The 23434-nt window shown below is 45.3% G+C and overlaps 1 protein-coding gene across 2 annotated transcripts in view; it reads right to left on the minus strand.

Annotated features, from left to right (window-relative positions):
- The window catches only part of PALM2AKAP2 (PALM2 and AKAP2 fusion), a gene marked incomplete at both ends in the record, with an annotated part of 298468 nt that overhangs the window by 225811 nt on the left and 49223 nt on the right, over window positions 1-23434 (minus strand). For both annotated transcript variants that reach the window (XM_080940223.1, XM_080940226.1), the window contains one exon: window positions 3713-3793. In XM_080940223.1, the coding sequence (XP_080796349.1) occupies window positions 3713-3793 (81 nt within the window). The remainder of the gene's footprint in view (window positions 1-3712; window positions 3794-23434) is intronic.

Consider the following 23434-nt stretch of genomic DNA (forward strand, 5'->3'; position numbering starts at 1 on the left):
GAGTATAAGGAGCATCATGTCAAATAAGATTTCATAAATATTAAAATCTTGGCTTGGGAATTCACAAAAGCCCATATATAAAAACATTTTAAGAGGGATAATTTGGACAGAGATGTCAATATAAACTAATTTCACCCAGGAGCTCATGAGACCCATGACAGGGGTTATGCGTCTTCTACAGAAAGCTATGGAAGGTCGTATGAAGCACGTACTCCTGTGGGGAGATATCTGGATAATCTGTGCTCAGTTTATGGCTGCCTTAGTCTTTATTTCTGAAGTGATACGGTTCTTCATTTTATAACCAGCAAGACTAATATAGCCATCAAAATCACTTACCAGCTGATTTCTGGCTATTTCCTAGAAATTCTTACTTAAAAGCATTAGTTATTAAGTAAAGATGAGCACCTCACAAAACACAGCATCTCAAGGTTTCCTATCACAGGGCATAGCATCTTAACATGTGGAACACAGATCACTTATCTCATTAAAGATTTGCTCACAGTGGCCACGCAAAGTCGTGGTGTGACTGTGTACTCCGAAACATCTTGGTGAGCAAGAATATTCAGCAAACACACAAGTGCCCAGACCACTGCCTTGCTTTCTACTTGTTGGTTTTGACAGGAGACCAGTGGCTCTGTTTAAATAATTCATACCTCAGTGCATGACACCAAGCATCCAGAAGTCATTGGATATGTCGACATATGTAAATATGAGAAGTATACAAAGAACATGAAAATCACATCTTAATAGATGTGAAATCCTGCTTTAATGTTTTCCTATTTGTCTTAGCACAGAGAATATTTGCTTTCTCCAAAAGTGTCTGAGATTATACGTCAGTGAAATAAATATCAATTATTGGCATCTTTCCTAATATTTTCTACTTTAAAGAACTTACAACAATCACTTTGACATGACTCCAAATAGTTTTAATCCTCTGTAGTAGATGAGAATGTGCCGAGAGTAAGAGATCCAATGGTGACAGAAGTTGGCACCTGTCTGGACAAATCACCTAAAAGGGACCATCCATTTAAAGAGAACAGTTTCCTGGGAAGAGCCTTGTCCATGGAAACAGGCAGCCCCGGGGTTTATAGGCTTCCCCACTTAACAGACTGTACCCCTGAGCAAGTTGCTTGCCGTTGTGAGTTTGTTTCCAGACTGTGATGCTGGGACAGGAATCTATCTGGTGACACTTACTGAAAGCTGTTATTTAAAGTCCCAGGCACATGCTAGGTACCTAATAGGAAACAGTTACTGATTGGAGGAGGAAGTGGAGGCTCCTGGGATGTGGGAGGAAGCTAGCAGCTCTCTTCTGAGAAGCTCACACAGGAAGGAATTCAACCCAAGTGCACTTTCCTCGGCTGAGGGGGTGACCGCCAACCTGACAACTGAATGATGGGAGGGAAGACTCACTTCTCAGCTGAGTCAACAGTCGGTTCATTTAAAGGGAAACTCAGTCCCTTCTGGTGACTGAAGTAATCTTACTCCCCGGTCAGGAACCCCTTCCTTCTGTGGAAACCAGACAGCTACTTAGAAAGGCTGGACTCGGAACAAAGGGAGATGATGTCATGCTTTAGGTGTTCACAGCAAGGCCTCTCTTCTTGTCTTCTCTATAACCCCTCTTCCCCCATGTTTAGAAACGGGGTGCTCCTCTGGGTGGTACTTTATGTGTGCTGCCGTGTTTGGAGCTTTGGGTCTTTCTTATTTAGTTTCCATCCTTATTCTGTTCACACAAGCCTTCCTCAAGAGAGGAAGAGGACAAGCCTTACATTCCGTTTCCTAAACTAACAGTCGCTTCATTCCGGTCCATCCCCGAGCTGCAAGATGACCACGGTGCAAGTGTTGCGTGTGCCTTTGATAGACTCAGAAACTTCCTGATGCTCAGGTTGCCAAGTCGCCGGTGATTCCCGAGTGTTTCCTCGCATAAAATGAAGTCAATTTTCCTATTGTTTCTTTTAACTGGATGGGCAGATGAACGGACGGACAGACGGACGGACGGATGGATGGGTGGGATGATGGATGGGAAGATAAAGAATGCCTAGATGGAGTATGTACAGAATAGTATACAGCTCTTCAGGACAGCAGCGATGAATACGTCCTCGGTATCTTACCTGTCACTCAGAATGATACAAAACCAACAGGGTCTCTGAAATGTTCACTCTGGTTTTGAACGTAAAGAGTGCAAAGGAAGCGCACTGCACTGAGGCTGGGGAGGAGAGAGGCTGTCCGTCAAAGCACCCACTCTTATCAGAAAGTTCTCTGTTAGCCCATAAGTAACTGTGTTCTTAGTACACGCCTTTCTATCTCAGGGGGTAAACTGCCTGCACTCCAGGCCCGAGAGCCTGCTCTCTGCATACTGGCCTTGTGCAAACCTGCCAGCATTTGCAAGCCCCACCCCTGTAGAGAGATAATCCTAATTTTAGCCCCAGTCCTGCCTGGGCAGTGTTGTCAGGAGACAGTGACAGCATTTGAACACAGCGCAGGCTGTTCCAAAGCCAGGTCTGGAGACGGGGTGAAGAGACGACCGAAATGGCCCACTGACAGACACCCTGATGCTTTTCGCCCTCTCGAACACACGTCTCCGGTTACTGGGTGGTGGTGGACTCCCAAGCGTGCTGAGCAGATATAGGTCAGGCCGCTCTCTAAAATCAAGAGCCAGCTTGCTCGAGATCCTCACTCGGAGGATTCATTTAACACAACCTGGCTTTCCAGAGAGCAGGCGACAGTAAAGACCCACTCAGCTTCAAAGAGTCCCGATCATTCACATACAGCAGTTCCCCGTCAGCGCAGCAGCCCCCTCCCAACAGCCCCCCCCCCTGAGAAAAGCGATTCTGCACACACAAGATCATGGCCAGTGGGAGGTTTTCCTTTTTTTTTTTTTTAAAGCCCAGGCATAGTCAAACAGGCAAGCAACAACTCTGGGCTGGTCCTTGAGCATGGCCACGTTATTATCTGAACAGGCAGAAAGCGACATTCAGCCACCAGTGGGGCATTGGTGACAGTGACAGAGCTGCTGCAATCAATTACAGTGCTTAAGCGCATTATGTATAAAGGGGGGGGGGGAGTGACAACTCTCCTTCCCCTCGCCCTGCTTGCCTCTTTTTAATAAGGCACAGTAGACACGGAGCCAAGTCAAATCTTTTAAAAGCCAAGTTGGACCAATCACTTGTTCTAACAGAACATCTCTAATATTTCCAAGTCAAAAGAAATTAGATGAACAATCTGAATCATGCAGTGTCGTTCTTTTATTAGATGCCACCGCCTCTCCCTTCCCCAGCCCCCTTAACAAGAAAGATTCTTTTTTTTTTTTTTTTTAACTTTCAGAAAGTCCATTACGTTAAATACAGCTTTCGGAGCCTCCAAACAAAATACACAAGAGGGACAACTCGGGCCATGTGGAATATTCACATCCAGCTTCTCGATGTAGCTAGACATGCTGCACAGGGGCAGTGTAACCTCACGCTTGCAGAAAGCAGAATGCTGTTTACAGTGCCTGAATTTGAAAAAAATAAAAATCACAAGGAAAGGCAAGAGACCCTCTCCTGGCCGCGTGGGGAGAAGGCTGTTTCGGGCAGCACTGCCCTTCCTCAGCAGGGTAGGGCAGGCTCTGCCCGGCTCTGCCCGGCTCTGCCCGGCTCTGCCCGGCTCTGCCCGGCTCTGACAAGGGTGGTCTGCTGCGCTCCGAACACACGGGGTCCTGGGATCCGCAGCTTACCTTGGAATGCTGAAGCAGCAGTACCTGCTCGTCAAGCTGTTGTCTCTTCCCTTCTATTTCCGTCTGCCGCTTTCTTTTTTCCTTGAAAATGAAGAGAGGGAGAGAAAGAGAAGGAGAGGCTGTCAGAACGGGTGGGTGTTGGCTCCAGGAATCTGAAGGCAGGGAAAACGGGAGGAGTGGAAACGCTACACATCTGTGCAGACACTTTGCAGGGAGGCTGAGCGAACGCAGCGTCACCTGCTCCACCGTGGCTGGGTGGGATGCAGGCAGCAGCCTTCGCTGAACATGCCTGCGGTGGGCTACAGGAGAAAACAATTTAATTCAGAAGGACACACACACACACACACACACACACACACACACACACACACCACTGCTGCTGCTCCCTGTGTTGTGCAGGGCTAATTTGAAGACAAAGAATAAAAATGTCTCGGTGTTGCTACACACTGCAGCCAGGATGAAAACGGTAGTGGGGATTCTAAGGCTGAATTCTTCTCATCCCCATCACATGTAGGTAGAATACAGCACAATTTTAAGTTTGGAAGAAGAAAGCATCAAACTGGGCACACCAAACAATGCAAATGAGAGGGGTGGTCCTTGCTTAAATAAGCCTCCTGGTAGAGCATTTTCATGTGGGCGGGGCTTGCTGAGGCTAGGGTAAATAAAAAACATCTAGGATCTGCCTGGGTCCAAGCGCCAGTCAAGTCAGTTACTAACTATTGGCCCTTTTAGTAAGTTTTAAGCTTCCTGGGTCTCCTAAACGGAGACTGTCCAAACCACATGGCTGAAATGTGTCTTACAAGCGAAACGATACATCCAGAAAGCCCGGAACAATGCTGGGGCACAGCAACCATTCATTCTCCACTGTCTGTGATTATTGGCTTTGCCACACACTCATTTCTAGGAAATGCCTAGAAACCCATTTGAAAGGAATGTATTTCTACTATAACTGTTCCATTGGAACGCACACTTCATATTTTTTTCTTCTCAATACTTCTCCAGCGCAGACAATAAACAGCGCAGGAGTGTGACTCATACGAACAGAGAGGCCGGCCCTTCCCACAGCAGACTTCCCAATGTTCTGTTGCTGGAGTACGCAGGGGTGTTTTACGGAGACGTGCTCAGCAGGAAATCACTCTCCTTCACTCACAGCTGGAGGGAGAAACTTGGTACGGAGGGCACATTGGCGTTTCATAGCACCGCGGCCAAATCCTGGGGGACACAATGGTGCTGAGGTCTGGCTGCCATGTTTGGTGTTAATGGAAGCTTTGATTCTTTTATGTAGTGCCATGTTTCTGGGGATGTGCTCATATCACAGCTGTTCAAATCAAATGCAATATACGCAATATATAAACATTAATAAATATTGACTCATAATCTTGAACAACTGGAATGCAATATCTTAAGTAAGGACAGACTTTCTTAGCCAAATCAGACCTGTGGGTATTTTAGGAACCATTTTCTAAAGGACTTCAAATCAATGTCATGTAGTCAAATGCTACAGAATACCAGAGTATGCCCCAAAGCACAACATTTCTGACAGTAGATAGGAAAGCAGGGTTTACTAAAAAGAGCCCACCTCCCAGTACCTCAGATCTTTACAAGGCACGGACTTCTGTCCAGGGTCTGGGAATAGTAAGGAGTAAATTCATTACACTCGTTATCACTGATCATCAAGACATGTCGATTTCCTGCACTTACAACCATAGCAAGGCACAGTATACAATGCATACAAGATTCCCAGGATTCAATACGTGTTCTGTGTGTCTAGTCCTTTCCAGAACTTTCCTACATGTTCCTTCTCTGTGCTTTCATATGTATGGAAATTCTCACTCCCAAGATGCCTTGGTGTTGACAAACCATTCCCTAAACAGGAGACTTTGTACCCATCAAACTGACAAGCAAGATTAGCCATCACACTTAGCCTCCACTTCTGTTCAGAACTAGTTGTGAGTGAGTCAAAAGGAACTTGAGCCGGTTACCATTGAGGGACACATTTCGGTTCCTGACACCAGCTTACTCGGACTGCTGAGGACTCAGCTCTGTCTCTCACTTGATTAGCCTTTGTATCCAGATTTCCTCTTCCCCAAACAGAAAGCAAACCAGGAACTCTTGAGATCTTCAGTCTTGTCGACCTCCTAATTCCATAATACTCTGAGCTCCACATTCCCATACCGAGCATCCTACAATAGCTGTGAATGGCAAGTCCGGTGTTGTTACCTTGAGCATATGCGACTGAAATCTCACTCGTGCATACCCCTCTCCATATCTGGTTCTCTGAATTCATGTCAGCACGAGACATTACTCCTCTCCGAGTCATTCTCTACTCTCATTTTCTTGAACGATAAGAGTCCTGTTGCTCCTGCCCCCATTTTGTGTGTTTTTATTAATGCCACAAATATATACATTTTCCATGACAATGTTTGGCACACCAGAGACCTAACACACTCCGGCCCCATCTGGATCGCTGTAGTGATTTCCTTACTGGTCCCCATTGATCAAGTCCCCTTCTATAACTGTCACCAGAGGAAGATTCCTCCTTTCATTTCGAGACTAGGTTTCACTGAGTGGCCCAAGGTGGTCTCGAACTCATCGTTCTTCTGCCTCAGCCCCCTGAGCGCTGGGATCACTGGCATGCACCTCCCTACAAGGTGGCAGCAATATTCTACTATGAAAAATCCCTCCCTAGCCTTTGCCTAAGACCCAGACTCTCTCTGCTGCTTTAGTGCCAAGACCAGATTCTTCTGCCTGAAAGGCTGTGCTCGATCCTATAGCTTCACCGTGAGGAGCAACCCTCAATCCGTATTCTTCAACCTCAGCAACTCTGTCTGCAGTTTCCTGACCTGCTGACCTGGCATATGTCAGGTCATAGGTTTCACTCCTACTGCTTTCTCTAGCAATAATGGAGGCCTCCGACTGCTTCATTTGACAAAAACTGTTCACCTTTGAAAGTACAGCCTAGATATTCACGAGACTGTAATATCACTATATGTATATATGTATATATGTATGTGTGTATTATAATATATTTAATATATATAATATAATATAATAAATATAATATAATATAAATATTAGAAAATAAGGTCAATGCAGAGAGCAGTGGGGTGAAGAACAGAGAACAGGATCCTAAAACTTTGCTTGGGTCTAAGGCTTGGGTCCAAGGTCTATTCAGGAATAAAGCCTAAGCCATTCTTTGAGTATCAATACTAAAACATCTACCCACTGCTTAAGCTAGTTTGGGCGACTCATTTGTTACAACTGAAAGTGTTCCATTGATACAGAAACCTTGTTTTCTTCCTCCTGAGACTTCACCATATTCTTCTTTCTCTTCGTCTTCCGTAAGTGGTGGTGGGTTTTCCTGATGGACAAGGTCTTTTTATATAACCCAGGTTGGCTTTGAACTTGGCATCATTACAGCTTTAGGAATGTGGGTTTTCTGCATTAATACTTTGAATACTTTATTCAATTACCTCTGAAGACATTGTCACCCTCTATTAAACTATGGGCTCTAGAGGGCAGGGACATCGGCTGATATGTCTAAAGCTAAGGACTCTGTATGGTGAACATATATGACAGATGCCTGCTGAATAGCTCTGAATGAACAGACTGGCCTCTCTGCTGTCCTCTGCATGGGTTCCCATTTATCTGCATCTCTCACTTAGATGCATTATGAATCCCCATTTGTGATCAATGACAACGTATATATTATTGAATGCACATCAGCTATTAGCCAATAGAACTGAGTGAGTGTCATAGTGATCGAGGTATTGATCCATGTGGATCACTGTTGCTGTGCATATGAGGAAAGGGTTGAGAAAGCTAATCTGCGGAAGAACCAGGGAACGCAGAAGTAGGTGCTACAGGGGAAGTCTGACGGACATGGCAACAAACCCACTGTCTGGCATTTCCCAAGAGACATCTGGAATGAAGTGAACTCAATCCATCAGGAAGGTTTCCAGGTGCCTCACTATCCGGGAGGCCCTACAAGCCATGTCCATTGTCTTTCTGTAAATAATAACTCTCCTAGCAGGTACTTTCTTCAAGTGCCACAACATTATAAACACTGCAAAGCCTTAGTAGGGTAAGGGCCATTTGCTAGCGTGCAGTACGCACTGTTCAAAGGTCTAATGAATGTGGTGGAAAGAGATAGCGGAGGGAGTTAGGAAAGCCCCTCTCTGCTTTGGGGCAACTTAACAATGTCCCTTTCACCCCTGCTGCATGAAATGCTGTCTGGGCACAGGGAAGGACAAGGTGGCAGCTGGAGTCTTGGGAAGTGTTGTTACCACTTCACTTAACAAAAACTCTTTGATGGCACCACCTAAAATACCCATGAAGCCATAGTGGCTATCTTTGGATTGATCTAAAGGTTGGAGAAGCTCAGATCATGAGAGGTGAGGAGAGGCTGAGTTGGGACAGTTGTAAGAAGCAGATGATTAAGACTTATCCTGACTTGGGCTAACACCCAGTGTTCCAGGGCCAAGCAATGAGAAGAAGCCGGAAGATATACTCAACAAACTGTATCTACCCAGAGATTTCAGCGTTTACATAAGAGAAGAAAAAATGTAAGTGGGGAAAAGAAAAAAACATGGTAGGACAGAAAAAAAAATAGAAATGGTAAATGTAATATTTCTTCCTCTGGCTGCTCCAGAAAATCCTCTGTAACTCTGCCCATGGTGGGCTCAAGGAGATTTTTGTGACCCCCTCCTCTCACAGAGCCAGTAGCCCGACTTTCTACTAGTTGGCTCCTAGGCTTTCTGAAGCCCAGAACAGAAAAAGAGGCACAGTACAGAAAACTGCAAAGAACAGGTTTTAAATAGCTTCCCTTTGGGAAGGCAACGGGGGTGGGAGAAATGCCACAGAGGAGAGAAGGTATGGGAAAGTAAAGAAGGGAAAGGGTTTGAGGATAGCTTGGCATTCAAGTATAAGGTGGAAGCAGACTGGGGGGTGTAGCCCAGTGGTAGGTGTAACACAGTGGTAGAGTGCTTGCCTGGTATGTGTGAGGACCTAGGTTCGATCCCAGCACCGCCAACAAGCACACACAGAATGCAGGGGCTGAGATGTCTGATCAAAGTTCTGGGAAAGATGACCCAGAGCTACTCGTTTGTGATGGAACCATTCTCTGAGGCTGTGCCCCACCCCCATTCCCCAAAGACACTGGATGCTGGAATGACCTTGCCAACTAGATTGTATTTCTCTGTGAGTTTTGAGACCAAGCTGGATCACCAGGCCACCCAGGCTTTATATGGGTTACACTAAGACATAAAATGTCACCTGAAGATCAAGTTACGGAAAAATCAACATGCAAATGGGAACGGGAGGAACTTCCTCTATTAAGGAATCAGAATGTCATCCCAGGCATGGTTGCATTGTAATTACCTGTTTAACGCTCCTGCAGAGATGCTATTTATGGATCTGGGGACAGAGATGGAGGATAGAGCAGGGTGACGAATCACAAAATAATTAGGAAGGTGCCCACTAAGCATTGCCCAACTGTCCATCCAGTTAGCAATGCATGTCAAGCTTGCTTGGCAGGCTTATCTATTCAAGACCAGCTATCTTGTTTCACTGCCATTAGATAGTAAAACTCACTCTCTGGCTTGACTGTCAAGGTCATCAATGAAGATCTTTACTATATTCAGGCTTTCAAAGTAGCTAGCTGAACACAGAGATCACTCCTTCCTGTTAGGCCTCTGTGATACCCATTGGCTGTCAAAGCAGAAAACCAGCGGTCTGAGTTCCTGTTCTATTGATCAAGGCAACTCTTACAAAATAAAGCAGCTAACAGAGGGCTTGCTTACAGATTCAGAGTGTTAGTCCATGTTCACCACAGTGGGAAGCAGACAAGCATGGCGCTGAAGTAGTAACAGAGCTTTATATCATGATCTGCAGGGAGCAGACAGAGAGGACCCCCCCCCAGCACCCCCATCCCCACCCTACCTTCTTCAACTCCAACAGGGCCATACCTGCTCCACTCCAAAAAGACCACACCTTCTAGTCCTTACCAAACAGTGCCACTAACTAGGAACCAAGCATTCAAACATATGAGCCAATGGAGGCCATTCTCATTAAAACTACCGCATCAGTGTTTGGGTTTGTAGATGGGTACACTGAAATTTAGGTTTTATATATATATAGGATCCCACAAAAATGAGGAAAAATATCCACCAGAAATGTCTTAAAATGATGACCTTAAAAAGTCTTAGGGAGGACTATTGAAAGGGCTCGGTCAGCAAAGCATTTGTCTTATAAGCACAAGGACCCCAGTTTAGTCTCCAGGTTCTTAGATGCTACATTTAAAATTCCAGCACTGGGGAGGCAGAAACAAACATAAAGTCAAAGCTCACAGGCCAGGCAGCATAGATGAGACTACTTGGCAAGTTCAAGGTAGTGAGAGACCCTATTCCCCATTGTTCCCCAAAAGAAGATAGACAGTTCATGAGAAACAATAGAGCCTGTCCCCTACTCTCTTACACACACACACACACACACACACACAGAGCCACATATACATGCACACGTATCCGGGCACAGACATTGCCCATAGCCCCACACACAGAGGAGAGAGCTTAGCCAGAAGAGCAACTCTATATCTCCTGTAATCAAAATTGCTGCCTGACCAGGCACTCATTGAACTTAAAACATTTTCACATGGCATGGAAGAATTCTAGAACTCTATTTCCTGTGGCTTAGTTTTGACTGGCATTTCCATTTATATAACTTGTCTTTTATGCAACCAATTCTGACCTCCAGTCGTTGTCAGTGGTAAGCGAGGAAAATAAATGCCTGCTTTTTGGTTTTTTTGTTTGTGACAGGAATTATAAGACCAAGAGAAGACTTTGAAAAAGAAACACACACACACACACACACACACACACACACACACAAAATTGGGCCAAACTTTAAAAGTAGCCTTTGAAAGGGATCTCATGAAACATTTCATAGGGGTTACATGAAGTACTGTGATTAATTATACTGAAATGTTAACATATGTAACTTATTAATGTCAAGTCAAATGTAAACCACAGCAATTTAGTTTTCAGATCCTTTGTAGGCTCTCTCTCTCTCTCTCTCTCTCTCTCTCTCACACACACACACACACACACACACATATGCACACATACACACACACAAATAAGTTTAAATAAATATAAAATTAAAATATCCTAGGGAGAATGTGTATAGGCTTATGCAAAAATGGTCTCTGTTTATGTAAGGGACTTGAACGTGTGTGCATTTTGGTATTCAGGGAGATCTGGGGACACCAAGGGACAAGTGTAACAATAGCACAGAATTTATCAAGTACCGTGCATTTCTCCAGGAGCTACCCTTCAAGTCTCCACTGAGCCCATTGAGTTCACTGACAAGCAGTGGCCAAATAGTTTGAAATGAAGTCAGTCTGGCCCTGGAACACTACCTGAGAGTGTTCTCACTCCAGATAAAATAATGCACACTACCCGGACATCTCCAAAGTGGATGCAAGCACCTTCCAGAGCACATGAGATCTCGAAGATGCCACACATTTCTGATGTCAAAATTGCCCACCCCTGGAAAAGGAGGGTGTTTTTAAAAATAAAACTGTGAGCTGTTTTCAGTGTTAAACACAAATGAGACAAAGCTGTGTTAGAACCACCATGGTAAACTACAAAATGTCCATTTCCTCTGCAAAGCAGACACTGTAGCAGACTCTTTTAAGGGATCCAGTGGCTAATAAATAGAGCCACTATAAAATAGTTTTATTCCATTTGAATGTTTCTTCTCCAAGGGAGGACCATGAGTTCACTAAGAATGGAGGGAACACTGGGACTACTAAATATCAGAATATGTCTCCCTAAAATTAGATGCCTGGAAGAAGAGACACAGTATTTCACCAAGCAGGCTATCTTGTCTCAGGAAGATGGACAAGGCCCAGGAGAAAATTCCGAGGACAGGAAGCATTTGGACACTGGATGAACTTCATAACAATCTCAGAGCAGCGCTGCCAAGCTCCCATCCAATCTCAGAGCAGCGCTGCCACACTTCCATCCAATCCCAGAGCAGCGCTGCCAAGCTTCCATCCAATCTCAGAGCAGCGCTGCCACACTCCCATCCAATCTCAAAGCAGCGCTGCCACACTCCCATCCAATCTCAAAGCAGTGATGCCACACTCCCATCCAATCTCAGAGCAGCGCTGCCACACTCCCATCCAATCTCAGAGCAGCGCTGCCAAGCTTCCATCCAATCTCAGAGCAGTGCTGCCAAGCTTCCATCCAATCCCAGAGCAGTGATGCCACACTCCCATCCAATCTCAGAGCAGCGCTGCCACACTCCCATCCAATCCCAGAGCAGTGATGCCACACTCCCATCCAATCCCAGAGCAGTGATGCCACACTCCCATCCAATCTCAGAGCAGCGCTGCCAAGCTTCCATCCAATCCCAGAGCAGTGATGCCACACTCCCATCCAATCTCAGAGCAGTGCTGCCACACTCCCATCCAATCCCAGAGCAGTGATGCCAAGCTTCCATCCAATCCCAGAGCAGTGATGCCACACTCCCATCCAATCTCAGAGCAGATCTGCCAAGCTTCCATCCAATCCCAGAGCAGCGCTGCCACACTCCCATCCAATCCCAGAGCAGTGATGCCACACTCCCATCCAATCTCAGAACAGCGCTATCACAATCCCAGTCAGTCTCAGAGCAGATCTGCCATGCTCCCACCCAATCTCACAGCAGCACTGCCAAGCTCTCGTCCAATCTCAGAACTGCAGACTGTGGGATAGCGTCGGGGTTGGGGTACACCTAAAGAGAGTTGTCACAGTAAGGTAGGAAGCAAAATAAAGTGTGAAAAACTAGAGAAGACATGTATACATCCAGACCAAGAAATGTAAACACTCAGAAATCAGCATGAATCCAGAGACATCGGTGCCTTTCCTACGGTTGATTTTAACCCAAAGGCAGGCGATCACTGCCTTTCTGACCTTGTCCAAATTGGGCTTCTGTTTGTTTCTTAGCTCTTGACATCTGATTAAACTTTATGATTCATAAACATTTTTATAAAGGAAAGTATAAATTACAATCACTCAGATTATCCACACCCAGATACATGCTGTTAACACTGGAAAATATAAATAACACAGTTCGAGCACTAGCACACAATGAAAGTATTATACAAATTTCAAAAAAAAAAAAAATTGAAATCTCCTCCCACCCCACCCCCAAGCATCCATTTCCTTTAGGGAACAATTCCTTTTAGTTTCCTGTGATTTCAACTAGAAATATGAGTGTCCCAACATGCTATACTGTTGGTGGGCTTTACAAAAAGCATGGAGATGTGATCTCCAAGACATGCTGTGTCCACTGTCATCGGCTTACAGCCTTCTTTCTGTCGGCAGAGAGGCCACCTTGTTCTTTGAACTCTTGACATGGAGGCTCACGGATAGATCTTGACTGATGCACTAGCTAGCCACTGATTCATTATTTAGGAGCTCCACCTATTCCTCTCTTATCATGAACAGGGATTTACTGGACCGTCCTCTGTACATCTTAAGTGTCCCTTTGTGATGCATCCACAGTGCATTTCAAACATCAAGACTTACTAAATCAATAGACGTGAACATTTAAAACTTTAATAGGGACAAACCGCCCACCCCCAAAATCCATTTTCTGTGTTTTAAGTGGTCTAAACCTAAGTCACTAAGACGTTTCATCAGTTTATGCCCTTTTTAGTCATCTTTGGGGGCCCCACAGGGGTTTTAAAGAAAAGAAACTACCTGCTACTTCATTATTAACTGCGGTACCCCCAAAACGTATACTGGTAGTTTGTTCTTAGCATGGGTCTGTATCTCTGGGGGCGGTGAAATACTCACTCATACAGCACTGGGGATACAAGCAGGGGGAATGGCACATTGGATGCCAGCCTGGGATACATGGTGAGTGCCCACCCCCATCTCAGCAAAGAAAACAGTGGCCTGCTACTTAGGGCGCAGGCATCCAGTATGATCCCACAAAGTGCTCCAGGGAACTCAGACTGACTTCCAGGCCTTTGAACTATTAGTATCAGAACCATCACACAACCAGAGTGTGCCCACTGAACTCTAAGCCTGATCCCTTCTGTCATTTCTAAACTTCATGGTGCAAAAGAACATTCTCCAAGCACCAAAATTAGGTATACATAGGTTTGGGTAAGATGAAAAGTGAAAACACAAGAAAATGCTGTGAATATGTAATCTTAGGATGGGAAAAGACAGTTTTAAAGGTCATATAAAAAAAAAAACCCAAATACAAAATTGGTTATGTTTATTATGAAATAATTTAAACTAGTTTTAATAGTACCGACAAGTCATAGTAAATCAAAGGCCAGTGTTAGCTTAGAAAAATACTTGCAATGTACACCAAATGGTTAAAACTTTAGTTAAAAAAACTGTCATAACTCAATATGATTTACAAAATATTGAAACTCCTTGACATAGGGAAAAAATAAAATGTAGGGAAAATGTTCAATGTTCTGAATAGCAAATACTAAAATGTCATTTTCTCTTCATACAGTGGATACTGTTGACAGCTTTGGGGTTAGTGTGGGGCTAAATGTGCCCCATATCTTAAGTTTTTAAGGATATATTTATTTTATATATTTTTAAATTAATTAAATAATTAACCTTACCTCCCCCCACAGCTTCCCCTCCCTCTTCCTTTCCCAGTTCCTCTACAGAATTAACTAACCTGTAAGAGCTCACAGAGACTGGATCACCAGGCAGAGAGCACGCATGGGATAAGCCCAAGCCCTCTGCAGATTTTTAAATATATTTTTAATGCCTGCATGTGGGTATAGGTACTGTGTGAGTGTGTTATTCTTGGAGGTCAGAAGAAGGCATTAGGTACCTTTGAACTGGAGTTCCTGATGGTTCTAAGAGACCAGGTGGGTGCTGGGACTTGAACTCAGATCCTCTGCAAGAGCAACAAGTGCTTGTGATTGCAGAGCTCTTTTTCCAGACCCACTTCCCTCAATTTATAAACGTTTTCTCTCTCTCTCTCTCTCTCTCTCTCTCTCTCTCTCTCTCTCTCTCTCTCTCTCTCTCTCTGTGTGTGTGTGTGTGTGCGGTGTGTAGACCAAGGACAAGTTGTGAGAGTCATTTCTCTTCTGTCATCATGTGAGTTTGGGGATCAGACTCAGGTGGTCGGGCTTGGCAGGAAGTACTTTCACCCACCGAGCAACCTCAGCAGCAGCTCTTACCCTTGCTGTTGTCTCTGACAGACTGACAAACTGCAGCCACCTTCACAGACCTCATCCCCTGATGGCTTTTTCAAATTTGTTCACTGTCTGTCTCAGTCAATAAGAATCATGCTTCATAATGAGCATGTCTGTCTGCCTATGAGCATGTCTGTCTGTCTGTCTCACTTACGGTTTGACTCTCATGACTGGAACCAAGCCAAACACGACCTATGCCTAAATAAGAATTTTTTGATGAATAAATGAAAAGCAAATAGATAAAATCCAGTCATTAAAATTTTTTTAAAGAGCTATTAGGAGTCACATTTTTTCATATCAAAATACTGTCGCTTTTGAGGGATAAGGGACAAACCCAGGGCCTTATGTGAGTATTCTATCCCTGAACTCAGAGGGGCTGGGGAGGAGAGGGGGAGGGGAGAGGATTGAGTCTCACACACTCAGTTTCAAAAGCAGAGCACAGACAACACTAGGAACATGGAACCTGAGGAGACCACTTTCTGTAGCCAGGCAGGAACCCCAGAGGAGCGATAGACACCCCCACCCACCCACAGACATCGACCCCAAATTTATCTTTTCTACATGAAATGAAGAGGCGGAGGAATGAGCAGAGGCTGAGGGAATGACCAGGCAATAACCAGCCCGATGCGCAAGCACCGACCCCTGACACTATTAATGGCGCGGGCCTTGAAGGAGATAGACAAGAGGAAGACCAGCAGTCAACTAACTAACCTGGGCCCTTAGGGCTCTCAGAGACTGAGGCGCAATCCAAAGAGCATGCGCAGGCTAAAGCTAGCCCCTGCCGCACTCTCCTGCCAGATGTGTACCAGATGTGCAACTTACTCTTCATAAGGGTCCCGAACAGCTGGAGCTGGGGCTGCCCCAAAAGCTGTTGCCCTATGTGGGATGTGTTCTTCTAGCTAGGCTGCCTTGTCTGGCCTCAGTGGAAGAGGAAAATATACCAGGTCGGTTTATACCAGGATCGGGGTGGGGGAATTATCCAGGGGCCTCTACCCTCTCAGAGGAGAAGGGGCGAAGGGGGAAGGGTCAGGGAAAGGGGTGACAGGGAGAGGAACTGCAATTGGGATCTAAAATGAATAAAAAAGCATAGTGCAACCTTAGGGTTTATTGTTTGTTTATGTTTTTTCTCACTGTGCAGCCAAGGCTGGCCTCGAACTCAATATGTTCCTGCCTCGGCTTTTGTCATTGGAACAACAAGCTGACTTGGAGGGGTGGGGGCTCTCCCACCTAGATCCTCTGTCCTTCACACAATAGTAGTGGCTCAGGTTTGGGGTTCTCCAGGAAAGGAGTCAGCTCTACCTGAGTCCAGGTAATTAGAGATCTGCTCCGGGGAGGTGTTGAGAGATGAAGGTGCAATCCACAGCAACTCTGAATTCTGAATAAGCTGAGACTTTCTTTTCCATGGCTGTTCTCTCACCAGGTGCCTTGGGAGATCCTCTAGAGGCCCAAGAACTCTGACAGTTGGAGCCACAGAATTGTACCCTGACCCCATCACCGACATCTGCCTCCCAGCTGCAGCTGGATCGTAACCTGTGTGAGCCAGCTTGATGCCTGCATAGTTTGGCCTCAATTTCCCCCCACAATTTATAATCCTAAGAAATCGTGATGATCACCTGAGGAACATTAAAGAGAAACATTAAACATGCCAGGCGCTAGCCTCAGAGATTCGGATCTTACTGGTCTAGTACTGGAGGCTGTGAATGTTCCCAGATAGTTTCAATGTCAGCAAAGGTGAAAAGTCCTTGGCTTGGGCTATAAACAACTACTTTGGCTTAGGTGAAGCTAGGTTCATTCTTCAGTGTCTACTGAACTATCCGTCAATGTTGTTAGAAGACCTGGCACTGGTCAGCCACATTTCTATTTTCATGGATTCCTTTCTTCTTCTCTGTCAGAAGTTGGTTGGGGCACAGAGGCCTAAAGAGCTTGTCTTGGCCTTTTGGAGGGTGAATGCTGCCTCCTTGTGGCAATGTTTCCCATTCTCCCCTTCACATGCCCAATTGCCCTTCCCATGAGACCTTTCTACCTTAGTTTAGATCACTACATTCCTTCTTTTCTTCTTTCCTTCCTCCCTCCCTCCCTCCCTCTTTCCCTCCTTCTTATCCTTCCTCCCTCCCTCTCTCCCTTCCTTCCTTCCTTCCTTCCTTCCTTCCTTCCTTCCTCCCATTTCAAGAGTCAGGGTCTCAAGTTGCCCAGGTTGACCTTAAACTCTCTATGTGACTGAGAATGGCCTTGAACTTCACATTCTTCTGCCTCTACTTCCAACAGCTAGCATGACACAACACTTCTGTACAGCCAACCCTCCGTTTGTGAGGTGCAGGAGCCTGTGCTCTTACACACCCCAGGCAGGCTCTTTACCAGCTGAGCACCTCAGTACCTAGCTTACTATTTTATACCCATGCCAGGCATGACAAATCAGGCCAGAAGGCCAGGATAAGAAGAAGTTATAAATCTGCGGTGAACATCACCAAGATGGTCCAACTGAATCTGTCTTTGAGCTAAATTAAAGTCTTTTGCACTTCAAACATTCCCTTAAATGTGCTGGTGCTACACTGGCTTTTGGAACCCAGAAAGAAGGTATGGAGGAAGTTCTCATCATTCAGAACAGGAACTTTCACTGGTCCTCCGTGAACGAACAACAGCTTGGATCATCTGCAGAGCTGAGGGTTGTGGCAGAGCCTGGAAGGCCTTCCTGGGGAGAGCCATATATTTGACCTGGGCAGATGACAAGCTGGGGCCAGCCACAGAAGTCATCAGTTCTACCAAGAAGCTGGGATGGCCTCATGTTCTCCAGGAGGCCACACCAACAAAATGAACAAGGGCTCTGCTCTACCCTCCCTATTCCCCCTCTCAGAATTTAATTTCAGGTGCCTAACCACTGTGAAGACTGGAGGACAAATATTAATATGGAATATTTGATACAGGTCTGGTGAAACACAGAAGTTTTTTTTTTTTTTTAAATAGTGTAAAAAACAGAAACAAACATGTCGGATGGTAGGCCTCTCTGCCACTACGATAGGTTTCTACTTCTCATTTCTATTGTGGGTTTTTCCCCCTTATAAAGGGTGTTTGGATGTTTTTTGCAGGGAGTGAGTTTGTGGGTACGTGTTTGTTTGGATTGATTTTTTTTTTTTTTTTTTTTTTTTTTTTTGTGTGTTTTGACACAAGAAAGCTATCTAGCTGGCAAGAGGAAATGATCACCCAAACCAAACAAGGTTTCTGAAGGACACCAAATCACAAGGAGGAACGTACCTACATTTTGATTCCCTGCTGGATGCTGAATCTGTACACTGGGTTTGAGAAGTCTTCCTGCCTTAAATGTCGCTACACAAAGCACAGGGTCCAGGGGCTCTGGGCCCTGCATTTAATCGCCAGAAGATCCCTGCCTTCAAGTAGAGAGCAGAAATGGTCATCGGTGTAATCTAGAGACCGGGGATGGCGTCATCAGAAAAGAAAGTACTTTGGTGAAAACTCCTTATCCGTCCTGCAAGGATTCTGTTTGACTGGCCTCTATTTTGAGCTGTAGAGGTGTGGGCAAACTTGGTCTGCAAAAGTTCATACAGTGAATATTCCTGGCCTCACATCACATTCTCGGTCGCATCCCCTAAGATCAGCAGTCAGTCCAAATGGTTGTTCTACTGACCTCGGTGACACGGAAGAAATGAGTAATGAGACAGCAGGCCCAGCCCCAGGAGAACAGCGCACCCCACTACACTGTGCCAAGGCTTCTTAAACTCACAGCTCCTTTCAGTCTGAGAGATTTTGTGCTACCTCGGGATTATAAGGGCATCAAATAGATGCACTAATAAAATACGGATCATAAATCATAAGTATTTAAAAATGATCTTTGGTTATGCATACCTTTTTATTATTTATTAGGGACTTTAAAGCAAGATTCTTGCATCAGGACCACATGTCTGAGGTTGGCAAAAAAAAAAAAAAAAATCCCTACGTGCAAGATATATTAAGTCCCTGGAACCTATGACAGAGACTTAGATGAAGGGAGGGTCTTATGCAAATTCAAGTAAGCCAGGGATCTAGAGATATAGAAAACAGTATGCAGCCACCTCCGCAGGGACCATATTTGTGGTGGAACTGAGTGCCATATGTCGTTACATCATCAGCCACAGACACATTTGTGCAGAAATAGAAACTGTCCAACCAATGAAACATTTCCTTGGCCAACATTCAAACAGGGAAAGTAAAGCTAAAGAAGGAAGGCGTGGTATTTGATGTGTGGCACACTGTTGGCCCAATCAGAATGTTACACAGAAGAAAGCAAAGGGCCAGCCTTTTGCCTGATATATCCCACAGTCCTAAAAGCAAGCAGGGAGGAGGGTGTTAAAACAAAGCTCTGACTGGGCTCATGCACCTGGAATTGTCAGACACTGTATCTGTGTCTCCTGTCACCAGGAGACAGCTTTATCGTTTCTACTTTGCAGACAAAAGAACAAAAACTCAGAAATGTTGACCACACAGAGGCGGAAGAGAGTAGGACTGCTTTTACTCATCTCTGTTGGGTCCTGCAGTCATACTGTGTGTTCCTCAAAGTCAAGGATTTGGTGACAGAGAATGGCCAGTCCTTGGCCAATTGAGGGGGCTTGTGCAAGATCTACAGTAACCAGAGACTCCATGTGTGGTGCAAAGCGTTTGTCAGGTTAATTGCTCCACCCTTGGGCACAGTTTCCAATGGGTAGCAATTGTGACATCAGCCTGCTGCCTGTTGCCTTACTTTAGAGAGCATCAGTTCTCAACCCCTTGGGGGGGGTCACATGACCCTTTCACAGGGGCCACGTATCAGATATCCTGCATACTGGATATTTATATCACGATTCGTAACAGCAGCAAAATTATAGCTATGAAGTAGCAACAAAAATAATTTCTTAGTTGGTGGTCACCAACGACATGAGAAACTATATTAAAGAGTGGCAGCATTGGAAATGTTCTAGAGTCAAGGTCCTCTAACCACACACCATAATCTCTGTCTGTCTGTCTGTCTGTGTCTGTCTGTCTCTGTCTTTGTCCCCCTCTTCATTTTCACATGTGTGTGTATAGTGTTGTTTTATGTTTGCGTGTGTAAAGGTACACGTGTGTGGGTGTAAGCACATGTGCACGTGGAGGCTCAGGGCTAATGGTAGGACACCCTCAATAGCTGCTCGCCCTTATTCTCTGAGGCAGAGTCTCTCAGTCAGACCCAGAGATCACTGATACAGCTCATCCGGCTCGCAGCTTGCTCTGGGACATCCCCTGTCTTCCATGCTGAGGCTGGAATTACAGGCAGCCACCATGCTCCCTTGACATCTCATGGGTCCTGGGGACCCAAACTCCAGTCCTCATGCTTGTGGGGCAAACACATTAGCCACCAAACCATCTCCGGGCCCCAGGCCTCCGTCTTAAATGGTGCGAGGTTCTCTCCCAGCCTGAGTCTGGGGTTCATCTCAGACCCATTTCCATTGCTATCTGGACCTCAGAAAAAGATGGATGGAGAGAGAGAACCTGCTATCCTCCTAGGATGTCACTTCCATGTCTCCCTTTCATCCCCCAGTTGTCAATCTCAAAGCCAGCTTATCCATTCTATGCCCACCGGTCTCCCACCGGTATCTCACGTCCGAAATGATCTGTTTCTCTCATTTGCTGCTTCCAAATCCATCCTCTCTCATTATAGTAAGATTCCCTGAGTCGGGCCTTCTGAGGCTGTCATGACCTGTATTCATTAAGGAGTCTGATACATGGTAGCCACTCACTAAACAATGAAATGGGGAACACATTCACACTGGTTGGTGAGTACTCTGACCCCATAATACCCTTCTTCTGTATTGTTCTAGAAAGCTGGTAGCCTGGTACCCGGGTTTCTCCTTCTCCCATTACCGCCCTGTAAGAAACACCTAGGACTGAACCATGCTGCCTTGGCCCACTGGAGACTCCGGCAATTACAGTGAGAAGCACTCTCAGCCCATAAATCCAGAGAATCCCGGGTCTAGTTAAAAGAGCCACTTTTAGCAAGTTGAGCACTTCTGCAGCGCTCACAGCAACCCAGGGACACCATGCTCTCCTGAATTATGAAGAATCTTTACTTAGCTTTCTGCCACCTCCCTGGACACAGTCATTAGTTCCCTGGCAAAATAGCCTCTCTGCATTCACATGCAGAGTCAAGGAAGACAAAGGAAAGTCAGGGTGCAGCCCTCCCTCGGGCTAGCTTTTCCCTTCTGTCTTTGTGTCTCCTGGGAAGGAGGAAGACTAGGCAGAGCATTTGTAAGTGTACCTGATCTTGCAACCTGTCGTGTGCAGACAGGAGAAGAGTGTAGGATGTACTTGGGTTAGTCTGGTTCAGCACATGCTATGCTCACTTTTATCACTGACCTCTTGATACACACACACACACACACACACACACACACACATATACACACATATTCTCTCTCACACACATTCACACACACACACATTCTCACATACACACATTCACACACACATATTCTCTCTCACACACATTCTCACACACACACATTCTCACACACATTCACACACACATTCTCACACACACATTTACATAGACAGTCTCTCTCTCTCTCTCTCTCTCTCTCTCTCTCTCACACACACACACACACACACACACACACATTTTTAGTACTTGAAATTCATGAGGCTTAAGGCTCCCATTCATGATGCAGAGCTGCCACAGCACATGTGAAGTCCGACAAGAGCTATAGAGCACGTCACATTTCAGTTGTGTGGGCTTCCTTCCCTCTGGTACCCATATACATCTGTGGTGGTTTGAACAAAATGTGCTCCCACAGTCTCAGGAATTTAACACTTGGTCTCCAGTTGGTGACGCTAGATGGGACACTTAGGAGGTGTGGCCTTGTTGAAGGAAGCGTGTCAATAGAGGAAGGCTTTGGAAGTTTAAAGACTTGAGCCATTACCAGTGTGTTCTTGCTGCTTCCTACTTGGGGTTCAAGACACATCCCTCAGCTGTTTCTGCTGCCTTGTCTGATGGACTCTTATCCCTCTGGAACAACAGCTCGAATAAATCCTTTCTTCTGTAGGTTGCTTCAGTCATGGTGTTTCATCACAGCCATAGAGAAGTAACTAAAAACAGCATCCCAGGTGGGTATACAATGGGGAGTTTGACACACGCACGAATGTACTCCTGCTCAGCTCGTGTGCAAGCACACGTGCACAGGAACATAGGTAAGACTAAGATTGGTGCGTCCATTTCTGAAATATCATTTCAGATCATAAATAATCATGCATCATTTTAGATATGTAAAGATGGTAGAGAAACAGTGCAAGAGGTTGCTCTTGTTTTCTTTCTGTTGCTGGGATAAAAATATAAAACAACAAACAAAAAATAAAACAGAACAGAAACAACCTAGGAGAGGGAAAGGTTTATCTCCTCTTACACTTATAGGTCACACTCACCACTGAGAGAAGTCAGGGAAGAACTCATGCAGGAACATGAACAGGAACATTCCTGGCTGGCTCATTCTTGCTCATGTTTAGTCAGCTTTCATATATGGCCCAGGGCTACCTCCCAGGGAATGGTGCTGCCCACGGTGGGCGTTGTCCTCCTACATCAATTAACAATCAAGACTATTTCCCACATGTTTACAGGGTAATCTGATCTGGGCAATTCCTCAGTTGGGACTTCCTTCTCAGGTGACTCCCGGCTGTGTCAAGTTGAGAGCACAGGCTAGGACACTTGCAGTATGTCCTTTAAGCAGCTTCTTGCAATGCTGCCATTTTCATACCCATGATGCATTTGCCAAGATCAAGATGTCAGTGGTATTGTGGGATTAGTTAAGTTACTGGGTCTGGAGTCTACTCATTTTCCCTTCACAAACACCTCACCCTGCCCGCTCCTGTTCCAGCGATCCAATTTAGGGCACCACATCCCATTTAGGGCATTTCTATTTTGAAGATCTGGGATGCCCCACCCCCATTCCCTTAGATTTGGAAATTGAGGAAGTGGCTCTCAGAGCAGGAGATGCTGTGAGTTTTCTCTTCCATCTTTCCTTCGGATTCATGGCAACGCTTAATTTGTGCCGCAGTCTGCTTTTCTATGAGAAGAAGCTTGGCTGAAATTGCTGCCCTACTGGGTGATTTGTTGGGATACAGGAAACCTCTGGGCTGCTGGCTTAGTGTAACTCTCACTGATTATGGATTTTATGGATCAGAAATTGACAGTTTGTAAGTCTTTTAAGATGTCTGGGTTTTAGTTAGAGACATGCCGCCTCCTTGGTAGTAAAATCTATTCACAGTTTAAGGACATGATGTACCTGACCCCATAGAAGAATCAGGGCCTTGCTGTTTCAGTTATAAAGCCTTTTATACCTGATGTAGCCTTGCCATTTAGTGAGGTCTTCCCCTGTCTCTCACACAGGTGGAATTAGACTGAAACACAATCTGTCAGAATTCTCCCCAAAAGAAAATATTTATATTCTGGTCGACTGACATCTGGTTTGGATTTTAGAATTTGTAAGGCTCTGCTGCTTCAAAAT

Source organism: Micromys minutus, assembly GCF_963924665.1.
Source record: "Micromys minutus genome assembly, chromosome: 28".
Classification (NCBI taxonomy): Eukaryota; Metazoa; Chordata; class Mammalia; order Rodentia; family Muridae; genus Micromys; species Micromys minutus.